At 50.9% G+C, this 18,922-nt stretch overlaps 2 protein-coding genes across 2 annotated transcripts in view; one reads left to right on the top strand and one right to left on the bottom strand.

Annotated features, from left to right (window-relative positions):
* The window catches only part of SLC26A9 (solute carrier family 26 member 9), a 28,241-nt gene extending 13,365 nt beyond the window's left edge, over window positions 1-14,876 (top strand). The window contains exons 6-21 of the mRNA XM_017525475.2: window positions 38-202; window positions 757-909; window positions 1,217-1,299; window positions 2,056-2,203; window positions 2,462-2,575; window positions 2,778-2,855; window positions 3,421-3,516; window positions 5,579-5,685; window positions 6,458-6,527; window positions 6,644-6,736; window positions 6,876-6,986; window positions 8,220-8,501; window positions 9,522-9,576; window positions 10,755-10,900; window positions 12,369-12,440; window positions 14,292-14,876. Of these exons, the coding sequence (XP_017380964.1) occupies window positions 38-202; window positions 757-909; window positions 1,217-1,299; window positions 2,056-2,203; window positions 2,462-2,575; window positions 2,778-2,855; window positions 3,421-3,516; window positions 5,579-5,685; window positions 6,458-6,527; window positions 6,644-6,736; window positions 6,876-6,986; window positions 8,220-8,501; window positions 9,522-9,576; window positions 10,755-10,900; window positions 12,369-12,440; window positions 14,292-14,339 (1,821 nt within the window). The 3' untranslated portion in view covers window positions 14,340-14,876. The remainder of the gene's footprint in view (window positions 1-37; window positions 203-756; window positions 910-1,216; window positions 1,300-2,055; window positions 2,204-2,461; window positions 2,576-2,777; window positions 2,856-3,420; window positions 3,517-5,578; window positions 5,686-6,457; window positions 6,528-6,643; window positions 6,737-6,875; window positions 6,987-8,219; window positions 8,502-9,521; window positions 9,577-10,754; window positions 10,901-12,368; window positions 12,441-14,291) is intronic.
* Window positions 13,576-16,564, bottom strand: LOC119470697. The gene is made up of 2 exons (XM_037737370.1): window positions 15,366-16,564; window positions 13,576-13,916 (listed from the first exon to the last, which is right to left on the bottom strand). The coding sequence occupies exons 1-2, from the start codon at window positions 15,528-15,530 to the stop codon at window positions 13,728-13,730; spliced, it is 354 nt and encodes a 117-aa protein (XP_037593298.1). The 5' UTR covers window positions 15,531-16,564; the 3' UTR covers window positions 13,576-13,727.
* Window positions 16,565-18,922: the final 2,358 nt, after the last annotated feature.

Genomic DNA, 18,922 nt, shown 5'->3' with positions numbered 1-18,922 from the left:
GCTCTTCCCCCACAAACCGCCCTTTTCCTCCTCTCAGATGGGCCTGGGCTTTGTGCAGTTTGGCTTTGTGGCCATCTACCTCTCCGAGTCCTTCATCCGGGGCTTCATGACGGCCGCAGGCCTGCAGATCCTGATTTCGGTGCTCAAGTACATCTTCGGACTGACCGTCCCCTCCTACACAGGCCCGGGGTCCATCATCTTTGTGAGTCTGGGGATGCACCCCTGCAAATGGGGCAAGGCTCGAGCAGACACATGAGGAGGCTGTACTGTTTTAAGAAGCTGTGAGCGCCTCATTGTAAGATGTTCTCAAGCAAGGGCTGGCTTAGCTGTTGTTCAGAGAGGATTCCGAGGGGCTTTCCTTCTTAGGAGGCTCAAAGGCACGACCTTGAGGCTTGCTGAGGTTCTTGGTAGTTAATCCTGCAGAAAAGAGCTGGACACTCTCCACCAGTTCCCTATTCTAGCGCCTCAACCTCTCCCTGCTTAGAAAGTCCTTCCTCACGTCTAATCTCCATCCCTCCTCCTTCAGCTCAAACTCTTCCAAAGAAGAAAGCATTCCCTTTCCAGCATGAGTTCCCCATGTACTTTTTGGGAAAGCGTGGTGGATGATGGGACAGTGTTTCTGATCAGGGTTTGAACTCTGTCTTGGTATGCCTCCGTTAGCTTTGATGGCATCCCTTTGCTGGGTCAGACACCCAAAGGTGGGGTAGTATGGGAAGAAGGGGTGGGAGCCTGTGAGCATGATGCTCTTTCCCCCAGACCTTCATTGACATTTGCAAAAACCTCCCCCACACCAACATCGCCTCGCTCATCTTCGCCCTCATCAGCGGTGCCTTCCTGGTACTGGTGAAGGAGCTCAATGCTCGCTACATGCACAAGATCCGCTTCCCCATCCCTACAGAGATGATTGTGGTAAGGACCTTGTCCAGAGCTGGGGTGCTGGGGGGCCAGACTGTGGGAAGAAGAAACCAGCTCAGTCAGGGCCAGGGGAGCCCCTACCCCTCCTCACTCCATCCCTTCCACTGGACAGGAAGTGAGATGTGAATCCATCCCATCTCCCACATGTGGTGCTTCCTCTCTTTCTACTGGTTTGACAATTTCCCCTAGGGAGACAGGGCAGTGGGATTCAGGGTCCCCAGAGAAAAGAAAGACTTGAGAGAGACCCCTGCCCTGGCCCCAGATTATGGCCAATCCCCATTCTCCGCTTTGGGGCTTGCAGGTGGTGGTGGCAACAGCTATCTCCGGGGGCTGTAAGATGCCCAAAAAGTATCACATGCAGATCGTGGGAGAAATCCAACGCGGGTGAGTCTAGTGGCCCAGAAGCCTGGCCCACCCGCACCACATGCCCCGCTAAGGCCTGAGCTCGGAGAGGGAGACAAGATGACCTCTACGAAAATGCAGTAGAAACTGTATGACACTGACCATGTATGAATGTTTCCGGAGAAGGGCCACACAACCAGCAGACGTTGGCTATAAATGAGTCTTAACTGCCGCATTCCCCTTTTAAATCTCATTCAACTGATGCTGTTAAACGAAGCCTCTCTGATCAGCCCCTTGCTGGCTCTTTGTATTGCTCTAATGCATTGGTTCTTTGTCCATGCAGAAAGAGAGCTATTAGGTTCAACCAGATTCACGGAGCATCCACTCTGTGCCAGGCACCATGCTGGGCTCTGAGAGGAGAGGGGCGACGCTCGTCCTGCAGGGCTGGAGCGTGCACGGGAGGGAAAGCCATGCAGCACTAGAGGTCTAGGGGGTCTGTGGACTCACAAGTGTATAGAGTTCAGAACCTGGGAGTAAACAAATGAGGCCCTGCCACATATTGGCCTAGTGACCTTGGGCAAGTTAGGTTCTCTAAGCCTCAGTTTCCACCTTTGTAAAACAGGATTGGTGGTGCCTACCCTATGCGGTGGTGCTGAGGATTCAGACTGAATGGGATAACTTAGGTAAAGATCCCGGCACACCATGGGGGCCTGGCTGGTCTCCGCGGGCTGGTGAAGGACTTGGCTGCCCTCCCTGCTCACATTCTTGGGCTCTGCCTCCTTCCTGGCTCCTCGGCAGGTTTCCCACCCCGGTGTCACCTGTGGTCTCACAGTGGAAGGACATGATAGGCACAGCCTTCTCCCTAGCCATTGTGGGCTACGTCATCAACCTGGCTATGGGCCGGACCCTGGCCAACAAGCATGGCTACAACGTGGATTCGAACCAGGTAGCTCTGGCCACCTCCGGCAGGGCTGGGCGGGACAGGTCAACTCAGGCCTGGCATGAGACATCTTGGCTGGGGGGCTCACTGGGCTGAGGTGAGGCAGGGAGGCCTCTGGCCTCCTCTTGACTGGGAGTGTGTGACTTTATAGCCACTGGGTCACTCTCAGGTCCTAGGCCTACAGTCCGGCTTGCATGCCTGACTGCACTTGGTCCCGGTGCCCCTCCACCCCACACTGGCTTCTAATCCTGCCCCTCCCCACAGGAGATGATCGCCTTGGGCTGCAGCAACTTCTTTGGCTCCTTCTTTAAAATTCATGTCATTTGCTGTGCGCTTTCCGTCACTCTGGCTGTGGATGGAGCTGGAGGAAAGTCCCAGGTGAGCCTTGTACTAGGGGCATGGGGTGGAGGTGGTAACAGAATGGCTGCCCCAGTGAAGCCTGGGCACTGTAAGCCAAGCCAGCTCTTCTCCAACCCTCATCTCCCTCCTAGTCTCTACTCCTCCAAAGCCATGTATTGGAAATAAATCAAGAGCAAAAATTTCACACCTGCTCTCTCTCCCCAACTCTTTCTCGGAATAGGTGGCAAGCCTGTGTGTGTCTCTGGTGGTGATGATCACCATGCTGGTCCTGGGAACCTATCTGTATCCTCTCCCCAAGGTAAGATCCCAGCCATCGAGCAGAGGACAGTGAGAGACTCCAGGAAGAACAATCCCTGAGAGTTGTGTGGCACTTTCCAGACTACAAAGTGCCACCATGGTCATACTTAGTCTCAACCACAACCTGTGAGGTAGACAATGCAGTTTTTATCCTCCCCATTTTACAGGTGAAGGAAACTGAGTCTGAGAGTCTAAGTAAGCTTGTCCATAGTGAGGCAGTTCACAGCACAGGGCTGGTCCCAAACTCCAGCCTTCTGTCCTCAGAGTCGAATCCCTAGGCAGTGTTTACAGGGGCACCAGGCTCTCACACAGCCTGGCTGGGAGGGCTCTAGGCATGCGTCATTTAGGGATAAGGGAAGAGAGGTCAGGCAGGGATGGGGCCAGGAAGGACCCCATGGCTCTAACACCAGCACTTTCCAAACCTAAGATTGAATGCAGAGATTCGGGGGATCGGCCAGGGGAGGTGTTCCCCATCTCTGTCCTGCCAGGCTTTGGGGTCAGGTATGTGTAGGAGGGCAAAAAGAAGGGAACCCCCCGGGGCATAGAGCAATGTTCCGCTTCTCTAGTCTGTGCTAGGAGCCCTGATTGCTGTCAATCTCAAGAACTCCCTCAAGCAACTCACCGATCCCTACTACCTGTGGAGGAAGAGCAAGCTGGACTGCGTAAGTATCGGGCAGCCTCCGGGTACCGGCCGTGCCCCTGCCCTCTCCTCCAACCCCATAGCCCTGTCAGTTGGCCCTGTCCTAACAATGAACCCTCTAGTCGGCTGCCTCCTAATTAGCATAGCTGAGTGGTTAAAAACCCAGGTTTCGAAGTGAGACAGCCTACGTCCAAACCCTAACTCAGCCATCTGCTGGCTACGTGGCCAGCACAAGCCCTTTAACCTTTCCAAGTCTTGGAGTCTTCATCTGGGAAATGGGTACTTTATACTCTCTGTCTCCCAGGGTTTTCTATGAAGAAGAAGCAGGGTAATACAAGTAGGCATGTTGTCTACATCGTATTTGATACGCAATAAAACTTAGCTGTTAACTATTTTTATGACATACAGCTCCAAAAAAGCAAAAGGAAATCTTAAAAAAAAAAAAAAAAAAAAAAAAAAAAACCCTAGAACATAAAGCCAGAGGACCTAAATCTTGAGCAAGTGACTAGACTTCTCTGGAGTTCTATTTCCTCATCTGTAAACAGGGGTGAGAGTCACGCAGTGACGGTTGCGTCAAGCCCTGGTTCCGAGGATTAAATGAGATCACAGTGGGAAAACACCTCATGAGCATAAACATTCTGCAAACATGACTTATTGTTATGACTAGTCGCACACCCCACCACGTCTTCCGCTGGGCATTGTAATGAAGGTCAGTGTGTACTGACACTGCATTCTCTCCATGCAAGCCCCACCATCACCTATGGGAGAGGATTTACTAACCTTTCTTAACGACGATGAAACCAAAGCTCAGAACAGTTAAGTAAATCATCAAAGGCCACAGAGGTAGGAAGTGGTAGAGTCTGGATTAAAATCCCAAGTCTTGGACTCCACACCTCTGGGCTGGACTGTCTCCTAGGGAAGGGAGGCTCACCCACCTAGAGCAGGGAAGAAAAGTGGCTCATCTGTGGTCACCCAGGGAGGGAGTGATGAGGATAGGGAGAAAAATTATACCTCAGTTCCCAGCCCAAGGATCTGCTTTTATCATAGCCCAACAAGTCCCCGCTATGGCAGTATTTCCTTCTGTTCATATGGCGACTTGTGTTTCCATTTGATCTTCACAGGAATTCTCTACAGGAACCTGGGCATAGGTCTTTCCCTTAGAGGAATGTGTGGGTCTTAAAATCTAGAGGGGGCAACTATCAAAACGTCATTCAGTGTTGCCCCCACACACACAAAACCAGGCCCCCAGCCGGTCAGAAAGCACTGCTGAGTTCCCGTTGCCCATGCAGCACACTGCTAGACAGAGAGAGGGAACTCACATTTATTGATCACTCGCTGAGCACCCGTCGCTAGGTTAGGACCATCAGGCTCCTTAACTTTTGAATGCTTTCATAAGGTAGGCATTGTTACTCTCCTTTTGTGGGCTAGGAACCCAGGGTCCACATGGTCATTAAGGAACAAAACTTTGGGCTGGGTGTGGTGACTCAAACCTGTCTGTGATCTAGCACCTCAGGAGGCTGAGGCAGGAGGATCGCTTGACATCAGGAGTTCAACATCAGCCTGGGCAGCATAGCAAGAACCCCTCTCTACAAAAATAAAAAGTTAGCTGGGTGTAATGGCACGTGCCTATAGTCCTAGCTACTCAGGAAGGTAAGGTGGGAGCATGGCTTGGGTTCACGAGTTTGAGGCTGCAGCGAGCTGATCTTGCCACTGCACTCCAAGCCTGAGCAACAGAGCAAGACCCTGTGACTTCAAAACCAACCAACCAAATAAACAAACCCAAACACATCTGACCCAAGACGCATGCTCTTATGGATGCTGTGTCCCTGTGTGTGCCAGGGCTTCTTCTGAAAACACAGGCAACCACAGTCAGTCTAAGGGAAATAGGCAAGGGTAACCAAAGCGCAAATACTTAAAATACTGCAAATACTTAAAATACTGCAAAAACATGATTTAAAAAAAAAGAAGAAGAAGAGCAGGTCTGAGGTTGTGCTAGCAGAGAATGGCCTTGGCTAATTCAGGAAGACTTCCTGAAAGAGGCGGTTTTTTCCCCAGGTCTGCTTTTGACATCTCTCTTTTTACAGTGCATCTGGGTAGTGAGCTTCCTCTCCTCCTTCTTCCTCAGCCTGCCCTATGGTGTGGCAGTGGGTGTCGCCTTCTCCGTCCTGGTTGTGATCTTCCAGACTCAGTTGTAAGTAACAGCTTTCACCCTCCCAGGCCCACAGTTGGGTCCTTGGGCCAGCCTGTGGAGAGCTCCCATGCCACAGCCCTGCTTAGCCCACTTTCACCTCTGGGCCTGGCACTGGAGGTACTTCCAGACCCAAGGAGAGCCTGACCCAGCCAGGACTGTGGGCACAGGCTGGGCTATTTGATTTCTCATATCCTGAAAACCCCAGGGGCAGCCAGCATGGCCTTGCTAGGGATGGCTGGGGAGAGGGCGGTGGCAGAGAAAGGAGGGCAACAGCAGACGGTTGGATTCAACATCCTTCCCAAGACACCGCCAGAACCCCAAACCAAAGGGGACCCCACCCCAGGAGAACGCCAGGTAGAAACGGATGCTGTGTTCTGCACACTGGGAGTATCAGAGAGAAGGGGCCCTGGTCAAGGCAGGGAGGGTGCTGAGTGTTGGGAGAATCCTGTCCTCTCTTCTTGAGAACTCAGAACAAGGAAGTGATGACTTCAGGGTCACTGAAGCTTGTCACCTTGTGTACTCACCCCACTTCTCTCCCCTGCCGCCTGGTCTCAGAGCTATGTCAAAGGCCTGTCTGTCATCCTCCTAGTTATAGGAGGCCACAGGCCACCAGACATGTGTCCCCAGTGCAAAAAGGCACAGCAAGTCTGGGGGTGAGGACAGGACCCCATCCTACCTTGGCTCTGCCCCTGCCCTGCCCCAGCACGGGCACCCTTCCAGGCCCATGTACCATTAGCGTTCTCTTATGTTTTTCTCTTCCTTCTTCATCCAGTCGAAATGGCTATGCACTGGCCCAGGTCATGGACACTGACATTTATGTGAATCCCAAGACCTATAGTAGGGTAGGTAATTAAAGCTTATGACCACCTTCTTTTGCTCTGTGCCACCCCAAGGAGAGATTGCTTTTTAAAGCCAATAAAGACATTTCTACAAATTGAGCCCAGTCTCCCTGTCACAGGCCCAGGATATCCAGGGGATTAAAATCGTCACTTACTGCTCCCCTCTCTACTTTGCCAACTCAGAGATCTTCAGGCAAAAGGTCATTGCCAAGGTAAGGCTCAGTCGCTGGTGACCAGAGGCTCTGGACAGAGAGTGGCCAGAGGATGGAAGCAGGAGGGCAGTGGGAGCCGAGAAGAGGCCACTCCTGTAGAGGGTGGAGGTCGAGATTGCTGTTGGCTCTCTCCCTGCAGACAGGTATGGACCCCCAGAAAGTATTACTAGCCAAGCAAAAATACCTCAAGAAGCAGAAGCGGAGAATGAGGCCCACACAACAGAGGAAGTCTCTATTCATGAAAACCAAGGTAAATGGAGGCCAGGAGAAGCCCCCATGCCCTGCTCTCCTGCCCATTCTGATACTGCCCCTGTTACTCGTGGTACACCGGGGCCCCACTTCCACCCTGAAAGGCAAAGACCGGAAGTCTCTGGGAACACTGCCTGGTGGCCACTGGGCATTTTTCTTCTTCTTTTTTTTTTTCTTTTTTTTTTTAGAGATGAAGTTTTGCTCTTGTCAACCAGGCTGGAGTGCAGTGGCGCGATCTCAGCTCACTGCAACCTCTGCCTCCAAGGTTCAAGCGATTCTCCTGCCTCAGCCTCCCGAGTAGCTGGGATTACAGGTGCCCGCCACCACGCCTGGCTGATATTTGCATTTTTAGTGGAGACAGGGTTTCACCATGTTGGCCAGGCTGGTCTCGAACCCCTGACCTGAGGTGATCCACCTACCTCAGCCTCCTAAAGTGCTGAGATTACAGGCGTGAGCCACCATGCCCAGCCTAGGCATTTTTCTTCTTGGATGAGGTGCTACCAGTTCCCAGGGTAGCCAATGAACTTCCACTACCCTTCTCCATTTTCTGGCTAAGACAGGACATAACCCATGGACTTTCGAACAAATCAGAGGGGACGCAGCAGTGAATTTCCTAGGGAACCCAGGCAGCCCAGGGCTAGCAGGGCTGGGGTGGGCATGGGAGTAATTCCTGTAATCCCAGCACTTTGGGAGGTTGAGGTGGGAGAATCACTTGAGGTCAGGAGTTCGAGACCAGCCTACCCAACATGGCAAAACCCTGTCTCTACTAAAAATACACAAAAAATAGCCTGGCGTGGTGGTGGGCACCTGTAATGCCAGCTATTCGGGAGGCCGAGGCACAAGAATCGCTCAAACCCAGGAAGCAGAGGTTGCAGTAAGCCGAGATAGTGCCACTGCACTCCAGCCTAGGCGACAGAGGGAGACTCTGTCTCAAGAAATAAAGGAGCTCAGTGTCCCAGAGGGTCTTCCTTCCAGAGAGAGTGGGTGGAGGCTTCAGTGCCTCTCCTGAGAGGGTCCTCTCTTTGTCTGGGTTGTAGGAGACCAAGCTTGCAGGCCCTGCCTAAGAAAGGGCTTTGGGAGAGGCCTCTCAGGTGGGGTTTTCAGAGTCCCTGTTCACCATCACCACGCAGAGCTATTCCCTCCACCTACACCTGTCATGCCCCTGCTTCAGCCACAGCAAAGTCTGGCTCGGCCTGGTGGTCCCTGACTGTGTCCATTGCCCCCACCCCTCCAGACAGTCTCCCTGCAGGAGCTGCAGCAGGACTTTGAGAACGCCCCCCCGACTGACCCCAACAACAACCAGACGCCAACTAATGGCGCCAGCGTGTCCTACATCACCTTCAGCCCCGACAGCTCCTCGGCTGCCCGGAGTGAGCCACCAGCATCTGCTGAGGCCCTTGACGAGCCCAGTGACACGCTGGCCAGCGTCCCGCCCTTCGTCACCTTCCACACCCTCATCCTTGATATGAGTGGAGTCAGCTTTGTGGACCTGATGGGCATCAAGGCCCTGGCTAAGGTGAGACCCTCGGGGACAGCAGACTCCGCCCCCTCCACCCTGCTCTCCCACATCCCCTTTCCTTGGAGCCCTCATTTCAGGGAGCTGAGGGACAAAACTCACCACGGAGGCTAAAGGCTCCTAGGAACCCCTCCTTTACCCAGACGCTACCAGAATAGGATGTTCTCCGCAGAGCGATCCCAGACAGCCAGTGACAACACATGGCTGGAGAGGTCTATCAGAGCTTCAGGCCCCCTGTGCTCCCAACACCCCCAGCAGAGGCCATCCCAAGTCCCTCCGAGGAACCCACCCAGGGGCTCTGAGGAGAGTCCAGTTTGGCTCCTGGTTCATGATCTGCTGCCCTTGTCCCTCATTCACCAGCCAGCCTAGGAGAGGAGAAGAAATAACAGCAGTGCCCCACACCATCAAGCCAGACAGACAGCGCACGGGACACCCTGAATGAATGTATCTATCTGATAACTTGCCAGCAGCCACCGCCAATGGTGGGGAGTCAGCAAACCTCAGAGCTGGCTCAGATAGAGACAAGCCAGGGAAACAACAGGCACAGAGAGTGTTTGGACTGACGTTCACCATCAACCAGGTGTGGGGAAGTCCCCATCCCCAGCCTTGGGCCTCCGCCGGCTTCCTTAGCCGGGATCTGGAGTCCAGGCCAGCCTTGGCTGAAGCTCTAGACTCCCTGAGCCTCCGTCCTCCCCTGCGGCTTCTGCCTGAAGCCACAGAGGAGTCTGGGAAAATCTAAGCTACTGAAAGAAGAGATCTAGTCCCACAAGAAGGGGTCATGGTGACTTTAAGTGCCTGCCACATTGGCAAAACCCCATTTCCGCCCCCTGTCCCAAAGAAGCCGTCAGCCAACACTCCAGGGAAAAGTGGTGTGCTTTGCTGCTATTTTTATCTTTGGCTGCTGGGCTCTCGGGGTTGCTTATTTGTTTGACTTCCCCTCTGAAGTACGTTTTGTGAATCACTTTTGAGACCCACTCAGAACATTCCTTTCCTTTTGCCTCCCTACCCCAACACTTCCAGCTGAGCTCCACCTATGGGAAGATCGGTGTGAAGGTCTTCTTGGTGAACATCCATGGTAAGAGAAAGAGGACGTTTAGGGACTGAAAGGCTGGCAAGGCGGGTGGGGTAGGAACAGGTTGGTGGGGTCTGAATAGTAAGTAGGTTGGAAATGAGAGCACTCAGATAACCCCCCAAGCGGCTGCCTGCTCATAAAAGCTTCAGGTATGAGTCCAAAGAGACCGGTCAGATTGCATAAACATCCTAGGGGTCCTGGTGACAGAGTGGGGATGAGAGCTCATGGGGTTACAAAAGGACAGCTAGGATTCTAATCTACCCGTAACTAATGTGCCGTGTATTCTTGGAGGAGTCACTTTATCTATCAAGGGATCTATTTCTACCTATGTAAAATGAGAGGGTTGACTAGATGGATTTGGGGATCCTCTCCCAACCAGAATCTCCGTGAATCTATATAGATATAAAGCACAGAGCACCCTGATTCTCCAGGGACCATATAAATATGCAGTTATATAGGCACACAGTCTCCAAAGGTGTGCATACACAGCCTTAAGGGCGTGGCCACAGAGCAGCAGACATTTACATCATTAGCATATATGCAAAGTGCAGAGACGTGGGCACAAGTGCACACAGACACACAGAAGCAAGTGAAGGGGCGCATACACACACACCCAGCCCCCTGCACTGGGTCACACCCACTCCAGCAGGGCCACAGGTCCCAAGCTCCGCATGGCCACGATCAGGGAGAAGATCTGCAGTGGCCATGGCCTGCTATGATATGCTGTGAAGTTAGAAGCAGTGGATTCTACCCAGCCTCTCTGGACACCCCCTCAGGAAACCATCTCTAGGATTAAGAGTAATAGTTCTGCCACACATTGAAAGTTGCTGGAAAGGTCCAGGAAAACAAGAGGAAGGATGGATGCTTGGGGGATAGAACTGGCAGAAACCTCCTCAAGGACGGCTTAGGCTTTACCACCCAAATCACCACAAAGTACCGACTCCCTAAATCAAACTGCTTCCTTCTGCCCTGGGTTGAAAGTTCAGCATCCTCAAGTTCACGTTGCCCTCTGCCGTCCAGAACTGATATTGCAATGCCAATGCCATGGCCCTCAGATACAGCAAGAGCTCCGACCTCAGGCCTCTCCTTTCCGTCCTGAGTCGGGTCTCGCCACCTTCCCCACCCCAGCTCCAACCCACAATGGCTGTTATCTTTCTGAAGGTGACCTTTTCTCCTTCTAGCCCAGGTGTACAATGACATTAGCCATGGAGGCGTCTTTGAGGATGGGAGTCTAGAATGCAATCACGTCTTTCCCAGCATACATGACGCCGTCCTCTTCGCCCAGGCAAATGCCAGAGACATGACCCCAAGACGAAACTTCCAAGGGGTAAGGTCCCTGCACCTGGAGAATCCTAGGCTCCAAGGCACTGAAATAGCAGGACCACGAGGCACTAGAAAGAACACAGGCAAAGGTTTAAGTTCCAATACCAACTCTGCCATTTATGTTTTCTGATAGAATGAGTCCCGTCAACTAACATTACCTACCTCCCAGCATTTTTCTTTTGTTTTTGTTTTAGGGTAAAATGATAATTACATCTTTTGTTTCACTTGAAAGCACTTTGTGTATTGTAAAAATTCTTTATCAATATAAATTTCCTGGTTGCACAAACTCCCAAAGCATAGTCTAGCATGCCCACTCTTCTGGCACTGTTCCCTGCCTCCTCCTTATCTGCTTCTAAAGGGGGCTTTGGGGAAGGGAGTGAGGGAAGTAAGCCTGCCCATTTTAACTTAGCAGAGCTTAGAGATTTCAGGCTGGTGATGGAGGAAGAGGTTGGGTCTGAGTTTTGTCTCCACTTTTTGACATTTAATTTACTAGCTCAGTAAGTGACCTATAAACGGGATACAAATAACACCATCTAAAACTCCAGAAGGCTGAGGAGTCAGAAAAAGCCCACCCCCCTTGGGTTCCCTGCCCAGGTATCCCCTGCCATGTCTCAGCCCTCAGGGTCCTCTCCCAGCTCAACTCCTGCCCTTGGCCTCCCAAGACTTTGTTTGTGCCCCAGCCCTGGGTAAAAACCTCCCCTTCCCTCTGTGGGTCATAAGAAAGGCTTTTCTGGCTCTGGAGCAACGATTTGCTCTTTGCCTTAAGAGACTGATAAAGGTGAAGCCATCTGCTCTAAGTGCTGAAAGACTGCCCAGGAACACACAGGGCGCTGGCTCCTGCCCTCCATGCCTAGAGGGAAACTCTGGGGAAACAGCGGGCTTTCCCGCTTCGTGAACTTGTCCGCAGAGCAAAGAGGGAGATTCTGGAGGAATCCGCATTATTTGTTGGTGCCCTAATCACGTTCAGCTACTCTGAACATGATATGTACACTTTATTAGTTACAGACTTATAATTTATATTTTATATAATATAGTTACATATTATAGACTATATTCGTAGATACAAATCACACACATATACATACACCTTTTCAACAGCATGGTGAGGGGCAAAGCAGGCAAAGCGAGGCTGGTTATCAGGCTCTTACAGATTAGAAAACAGATTCCCAGGAGGACAGGAATTCCCCAAGATCAGGCAGCTAGCCAGTAGTTTTTCTAAGCTGGGTAAAACCTTCCCTGCCTCTAATAGCCCACAAAGGAGGGAAGACCCTGATACACACCTGTCTGGTATAAGGGAGAAGGCCACAGCTGTGCTGTTTTTAGGCAGGTGAGGGAAAGGGCAAGAGGATGAATCATGTGTCAGGAAGCAATGTCCACTCAAAGCTGGCCACGTGTCCATCTTCCTGCCACCATCCACCAACTTTGCTGTTCAGTCACTGAAGCTCATTCTGCACTGGCTTCCTCCCTTCCAGGCTCCAGGGGACCCTGAGCTCTCCTTGTACGACTCAGAGGAGGACATCCCCGGCTACTGGGACTTAGAGCAGGTGAGCTGAGGGACAGGGCTGTGAGGGTGGGAGCAGGGTGAGGAGGGGCAGGACGGGGTTGCTCTCAAGTACAAGGTGTTCACTTGGCTGTCTCACCGCCAGCCCACAGCAGTCACATTCAAGGCCACAAAGATTTGTGCTCATTGTTTTTTCTTTTCTTTTCTTTTCTTTTTTTTTTTTTTTGAGACAAAGTCTCACTCTATTGCCCAGACTAGGGTAGCATGATCTTGGCTAACTCCAACCTCTGCCTCCCGGGTTCCAGCGGTTCCCCTGCCTCAGCCTCCTGAGTAGCTGGGACTACAGGCCTGTGCCAGGCTAATTTTTGTATTTTTTGTGGAGACAGGGGTTTCACTGTGTTGGCCAGGCTGGTCTCAAACTTCCGATCTCAAGCAATCTGCCTGCCTCGGTCTCCCTAAGTGCTGGGGTTACAGGCATAAGCCACCACGCCCAGCCTTTGTTTTCATTCTGCTCACTCCCTGAAAGGCATCCTGGGGAGATGGTGAGTCACTGGACCAAGTCCTGGAGAACTAGTATCTATTCTTACTCTCCAACACATCACCCATGTGACCTCGGGTGAGCCACATACACCCTGGGTCCTAGTTTTTATCACCTGTGAAATTAGGGAAACATAAGTCATGCCTGTCCCATCTGCCATACAAGATTGGCATGGGAGTCATTTGTTCTTTCACTCATTCAGCAGGTATTTACGGCGTACCTAGTGTTTGCCTGACGGAGTTCAGGATGGGCACACAGCAGTGAGCAAAACAAAGGCCTCTACCTCTTAGAAACTTATGTTCTGGTAGAATAGACGAATTCTGGGGCTACAAATGAATTATTATTGCATGTGGACAGGACTTAAGAACTAAAAGACATGTGGCTGGGTGCAATGGCTCACACCTGTAATCCCAGCACATTGGGAGGCTGAGGCAGGCAGATCACCTGAGGTCAAGAGTTCAAGACTAGCCTGGGCAACATGGAGAAACCCCGTCTCTACTAAAACTATGAAAATTAGCCAGGCATGGTGGCACATGCCTGTAGTCCCAGCACTCGGGAGTCTGAGGCATGAGAATCACTTGAACTTGGGAGGCGGAGGTTGCAGTGAGCAGAGATCGCGCCACTGCATTCCAGCCTGGGTGACAGAGTGAGACTCTGTCTCAAAAACAAACAAACAAAACAAAACAAAACCATCCCCATCCCCATAGGACCCATAGAAATTAACACCACCCCACCAATGCCCTGAATTAAAAGAAACCAGATGACTAGGTTTGGAGAAATCTGGCTTTGGGTCTATGAGAAATAGTGTCTCTCTTTGTGCCTCTTCCCACTCTTTTTGACATTGAGCTCCATGGTCCTCTGAATCCATCTCTCACAGTGCTGATGGCAGGTGGAACAGATTAGAAAATAGTGCTGGAGCCTCAGAGATCTGGCAGACTGATTTCTGGGCCCTCTTGGAATCTCCAGCATATTCCAAAAAGCCTGGAAAGGACCAAAATAGCTTATCAAAGCGAGAAAGGACTCTAGAGCTTTTCCACTGCAAACCTTCATTTTACTCAATGAAGGAAGTGATGCTAAAAGCGGGCAAGGGACACATGGAAAGTCACACAGCACACGGGAGGCAATTCACATGTAGATTTCAGCACCTGCTTCTGGCACGCCGGACTGGTTCACCTCCTAGCCTGACCCTGCCTCTCCCCTGTTCATACACACACTCTCACACACACATGCATGTGCGGTGCCTCATTCTGGCCAGGGGTTTCTAGGGTCACCTCTTGGTTGCAGCCAACTTGGTTGTGACCCCAGCTGGTCTAACCTTTCTCTTCCCCTCCCACTTCCTTCCGGTGGCTCCTGCAGGAGATGTTCGGGAGTATGTTTCACACAGAGACCCTGACCGCCCTGTGAGGGCCCCGCCAGTCCTCACGCTGCCTACAGAGTGCCTGGCACTTGGGACTTCCACAGAGGAGGAACCCGGGGTCGCAGGGAGTGTGGGGAGAAGGAAAGTGCACCCCCAGGGCCCGCATTCCTCTCTCCTCTCCCCCTTTCTCCTCCCCTCCTTCCCTCCCTGCATCTCCAGAGGGAGCCTCTCAGCAGCAGGGGGTGCTACCCTTACAGGAGTGAGAGTCTGGGCCAGTCTTCACCCGTCAGGCCCTGGCCACAGTGGGCAAGCCTCCTGACCACTCCACCCCACCCACCTCGGCCCTGTCCTTGGCAGCTGAAGGACACCTTGACTTCCAGCTTTTACAAGTGAGCCAAAAACAGAGGGACAAGTACAACTGTGCTGGCCTCCTGTGCAAGCTTCAAAAAGTGTCCCGGGGCCCTCATGGCTCGGTGTCAGATGGTGTCAGGCTGTCACGGGACATAGGAAAAAACTTGGTTGGGACTCTGGCTTGCCTTCCCCAGCTGCTTCAACGCTGTCTCTGGAAGCTCTGCACCCAGGGAAGGCCTTGGTAACTATGTGACCCCCACATCATCCCAAGGCTGCCCAAGCCACCTCTGCTGTCAGCACATCAGACTCTAGCCTGGACAGTGGCCAGGACCATCAAGACCACCAGAGCTACCTCCCCAGGGGCAGCCCACTAATGTTCTGCCTCAGCCTCCAGAAACATTGCTGCCTCTACCCTCAGAGGCTGCTCCCTTCCCCTGGAGGCTAGGTAGAAACCCCAAAGAGGGAGATCGGTAGCTGGCAGAATCTTCTGGCAACCTAGAAATAGATACCAGCAATTCTGCACAAAAGCTTTTGGGAATCCCTCTTTGTACCCAGAGACTCAGAGGGGAGGAAGGTGCTAGTACCAACACAGGAAAAACTGATGGGACCTGAGCCCCGACAGTCTCCCTTGACCTCAGGGACCAGCAGGGAAATGCCTCCCCTTGGTAAATCTGCCTTGTCCTTTACCTGGAAAAGAGCCCATCATGTTAACTCTTCCTTACCTGCTTGTGGCCCAGAGCCACGATGGGGTTCTTCTGCAGGCAAGGGAGGAAGTCCTCCAGGATCCGCTGCATCCCCTGTCTGCATGCAGATGTGGAAGGGGGCTGATCCAGATAGCGTCTTCCTCCACAGGAAGATTCCTTAAGACCCTTAAGACCTGAGGCCATCTTCTCCTAAGAAAATGAAAATAAGGGCTAAGTTCTCCATATATACAAGGAGGTATTGAGAGGAACCCCACAGTTGACTTGAAAATAAATAGGTTCCATGTGTAAGTGTTTTGTAAAATTTCAATGGAAATGCACAGAAAATCTTCTGGCCTCTCGTCTCTGCTTTTCTCAGGCTTCTTCAACTTAATGACCCCTTCTCTAACAGGTTGGGCTGGCCCAGCCTAGGAAAACATCCCAATTTCTAACTTCAGCCAGACCTGCATTGTGTGTCTGTGTGTTGAGTGAGCTGGTCAGCTAACAAGTCTTCTTAGAGTTAAAGGAGGGGGTGCTGGCCAAGAGCCAACACATTCTTGGCCCATGAGTATTGCTTTTCTGTGAATTCATTATGCCATCTGGCTGCCAATGGAACTCAAAACTTGGAAGGCGAAAGACAATGTTATCTGGGATTCACCGTGCCCAGCACCCGAAGTGCCAAATTCCAGGAGGACAAGAGCCTTAGCCAATGACAACTCACTCTCCCCTACTCCACCTCCTTCCAAGTCTAGCTCAGGCCCAGGAGGTGGGAGAAGGTCACGGAGCCTCAGGACATCCCAAGTCAGAGCCCCCTTTGAACCAAGTATCAAGATCCCCTGAGAACTTGACGAAGTTACCCTTAACCCCCAGAACAGCCTCGGAACTGAAGGGGATTGTTGGCCCAGTGGCCTGGAGTTGGGGCTCAGAGAGAACAGGGCCCGCCGTGGAGGCGAGATTGAAACACGTGGGGCAGAGGGAAGACACTGAAGAAAACATCTCTGCTTGAATATTTGGGAAAGAACACTCTTCTGGACTTGGTTGGAGCAGGAAGGATGGAGGCAAAGTAGTGAAATAATCCAGAATTTCAACACGTTTTAATGTTCTTAGTGATACTGACCTGTGATGATATGATTCCCAGGGAGGACTGGGAACCTTATCTCTTGAGATATTTGCATAATTTATTTAATTTAAGCCTCATTCTCCTTTTGTTCGTTTTGGTAATAAAGTGGATTTGAAAAGTGAACAAATGCACATGTTTGGGTGGTTTTATAGAAAATCAAAACAAGTCATCTCCACGGAGACCTGGCCTTGCTTTGCATTATCCTGGCGGGAAGCAGTGAGGATTCAGATTTCTCCATGGGTCTCCCAGCTCCTCTCCAGGTTCTAATTTTCCACTCCTAGGAATGCATAAACTTCCACGATCCAGCTAAAGAACAGAAACTGGGGAGAGAAGATTGGGCTGAGGGGTCCCTACACCCAGGACCAGTACCCACAGCCAAGTCTGTGATTTTCATGGCTATACGGGATATCAAAGCCCCATCATCCCTCTACATACCTTTCACTCACCAATTCTTTCACACTCATGGGATGCCTATTAAGGCCAATCCCATCATTACCCAGCAAAGCCTTTGGAATCCTTAGTTTGGGGGAGCACACAATCTAATCCCACCTTTTGCTCTCCTGTTTGTGAGACAATGCAAGGAGAGTGAGGCCACGGGATTCAATTGTCTTACAAGCTAGGTTGGCTCTCAACTGTGTTTACCAACAATCAGAAAGGGCAGAAGATAATAGGAATCACAGAAAAACAAAAAGCAAAGGCATAAAGGAGACAGAAAGAGGATGAGGTGGAAAGAGATGAAGGACCAGAGATTAAACAAAACAAAGAGGGAAGGGAGATGAATGGTCAATGGAATGGAGATACACAGGAATAAAAAGATGGGGAGAGGCCAGGCACAGTGGCTCATGCCTATAATCCCAACTGTTTGGGGATTTAACGGGTTACTTGAAGCCAAGAGTTCAAGACCAGTCTGGCCAACATAGTGAGACCCCTCTCTCTTAAAAAAAAAAAAATGGGAGAACTAGAAGAAGGAGAAACAGTTGAAGGAAGCGAATATGTTGCAAAGGCAGAGAAGTCAATGAGTCCCAAAATGATATTTATTTAAGATAAACTACCCTTGCTTTGGCTATTCAGCTGAGCTGTGGGATTTGGGTAAATTAGCCATTAGCATCCCTCCCATAGGAGTTTTAGACTTTTTTTTCTAATGATGCTATCTTAGCCTGATTTCCCCTGGATGCAGAACCTGAGACAAGTCTGTGCTTGGGCTATTCAGGCAGTGATCTCAGGGAGAGGAGTGATGCACAGAGTGAAAGCCAGCACAAGAATGAGCTACTGTGAAAGGCAACTGGGGCTCCACCCGCCCATCCTTCCCAGGAGAGCTGTGAGATGCATCTGCAAACTGTCATAGAGAAACATTGAACCATCACACCCACATTCCATTGATCAAGGATGGCCCTATGGGTATTAACTCTTCAACAAATATAGGATGCATGGACATGCGCACAGAGCAGTTCCCCAAGGTGACCCATGCTAGGGCATCAGTTATGCACCCGCAGGAAGGAAGAAGTATGGCATAGCTCCTGGGAGGGGCTGGACCACCCAGAACCATTATTCCAACAGAGGCTTAGTAGGAGCGTTCTGAGTGGCACGTAAGCAGCATCTACATCGGGTACATTTCTTTAGGCTTTCATCTTCCAAACCCACTGTGACCTATGTAGTTGTCTAACTACAACATAGCATTAGTCGTATAAGGAGGAGTATAGAAGCATTTGTAAGACAGCCATCTCACCATTCTAGACTGGAATGGCATCATTTTAAGACTGTGAATCCCTGAACATGCCCAAGAAGAGGTAAACTAACCACCCACCAGGGAAGTTCTCAGAGGAGCTGCTGCTCTAGACGGTAGATCATATAAGATGACACTGAGACCTCCTATCTCTAAATCGCATAACATGAAAGCAGATTCTTTAGAATTATGGGAGTTACTTCCTACGTCCAGAGCTGGAAGTAAACTCTTTTCTTTCAACAAAGATTTTTGTTTAAATAAGGGACTTTTTTAACAAACTTTTTATTTGGAAATAATTTCAAACTAATAAAAAGTTACAAAGCTAAAAGTATCACAAGAGGCTAGATGCAGTGGCTCACACCTGTAATACGAGCACTTCGGGAGGCCAAGGCAGGAAGATCATTTGAGGCCAGGAGTTTGAGACCAGCCTGAGCAACAAAAGGACATCCCCACCCCTACCCCCATCTCTACAAAGACAATTTAAAATTTGTTTAAAGTAGTTGTGCATGGTGGCACATGCCTGTAGTCCTAGCTACAGGAAGGCTGAGACAAGAGGATCACTTGAGTCCAGGGATTTGAGATTACAGTGAGCTATGATTGTATCACTGTACTCCATCCTAGGCAACAGAGCAAGGCCTTGTCACTAAAAAGCAAAAAAAAAAAATCACGCAATAAACACTGTATGCTCTTTAATCTGGTTCACTTACGGTTAACATTTTACCCCATTTGCTTTATCATTTACTCTCTCTCTCTTTT

The sequence above is a fragment of the Cebus imitator genome, unplaced genomic scaffold, assembly GCF_001604975.1.
Source record: "Cebus imitator isolate Cc_AM_T3 unplaced genomic scaffold, Cebus_imitator-1.0 Scaffold38, whole genome shotgun sequence".
Taxonomy (NCBI): domain Eukaryota; kingdom Metazoa; phylum Chordata; class Mammalia; order Primates; family Cebidae; genus Cebus; species Cebus imitator.
This window is presented reverse-complemented; position numbering and strand designations above follow the sequence as displayed.

What these genes read in the sequence shown, in the direction of transcription:
- LOC119470697 (XM_037737370.1), bottom strand. Translation starts at nt 15,530, where the DNA reads ATGGCCTCAGGTCTTAAGGGTCTTAAGGAATCTTCCTGTGGAGGAAGA. An exon ending in TGGCTCTGGGCCACAAGCAG is followed by an intron (nt 13,917 to 15,365) that starts GTAAGGAAGAGT and finishes GGTCCTTTCCAG; the next exon opens with GCTTTTTGGAATATGCTGGA.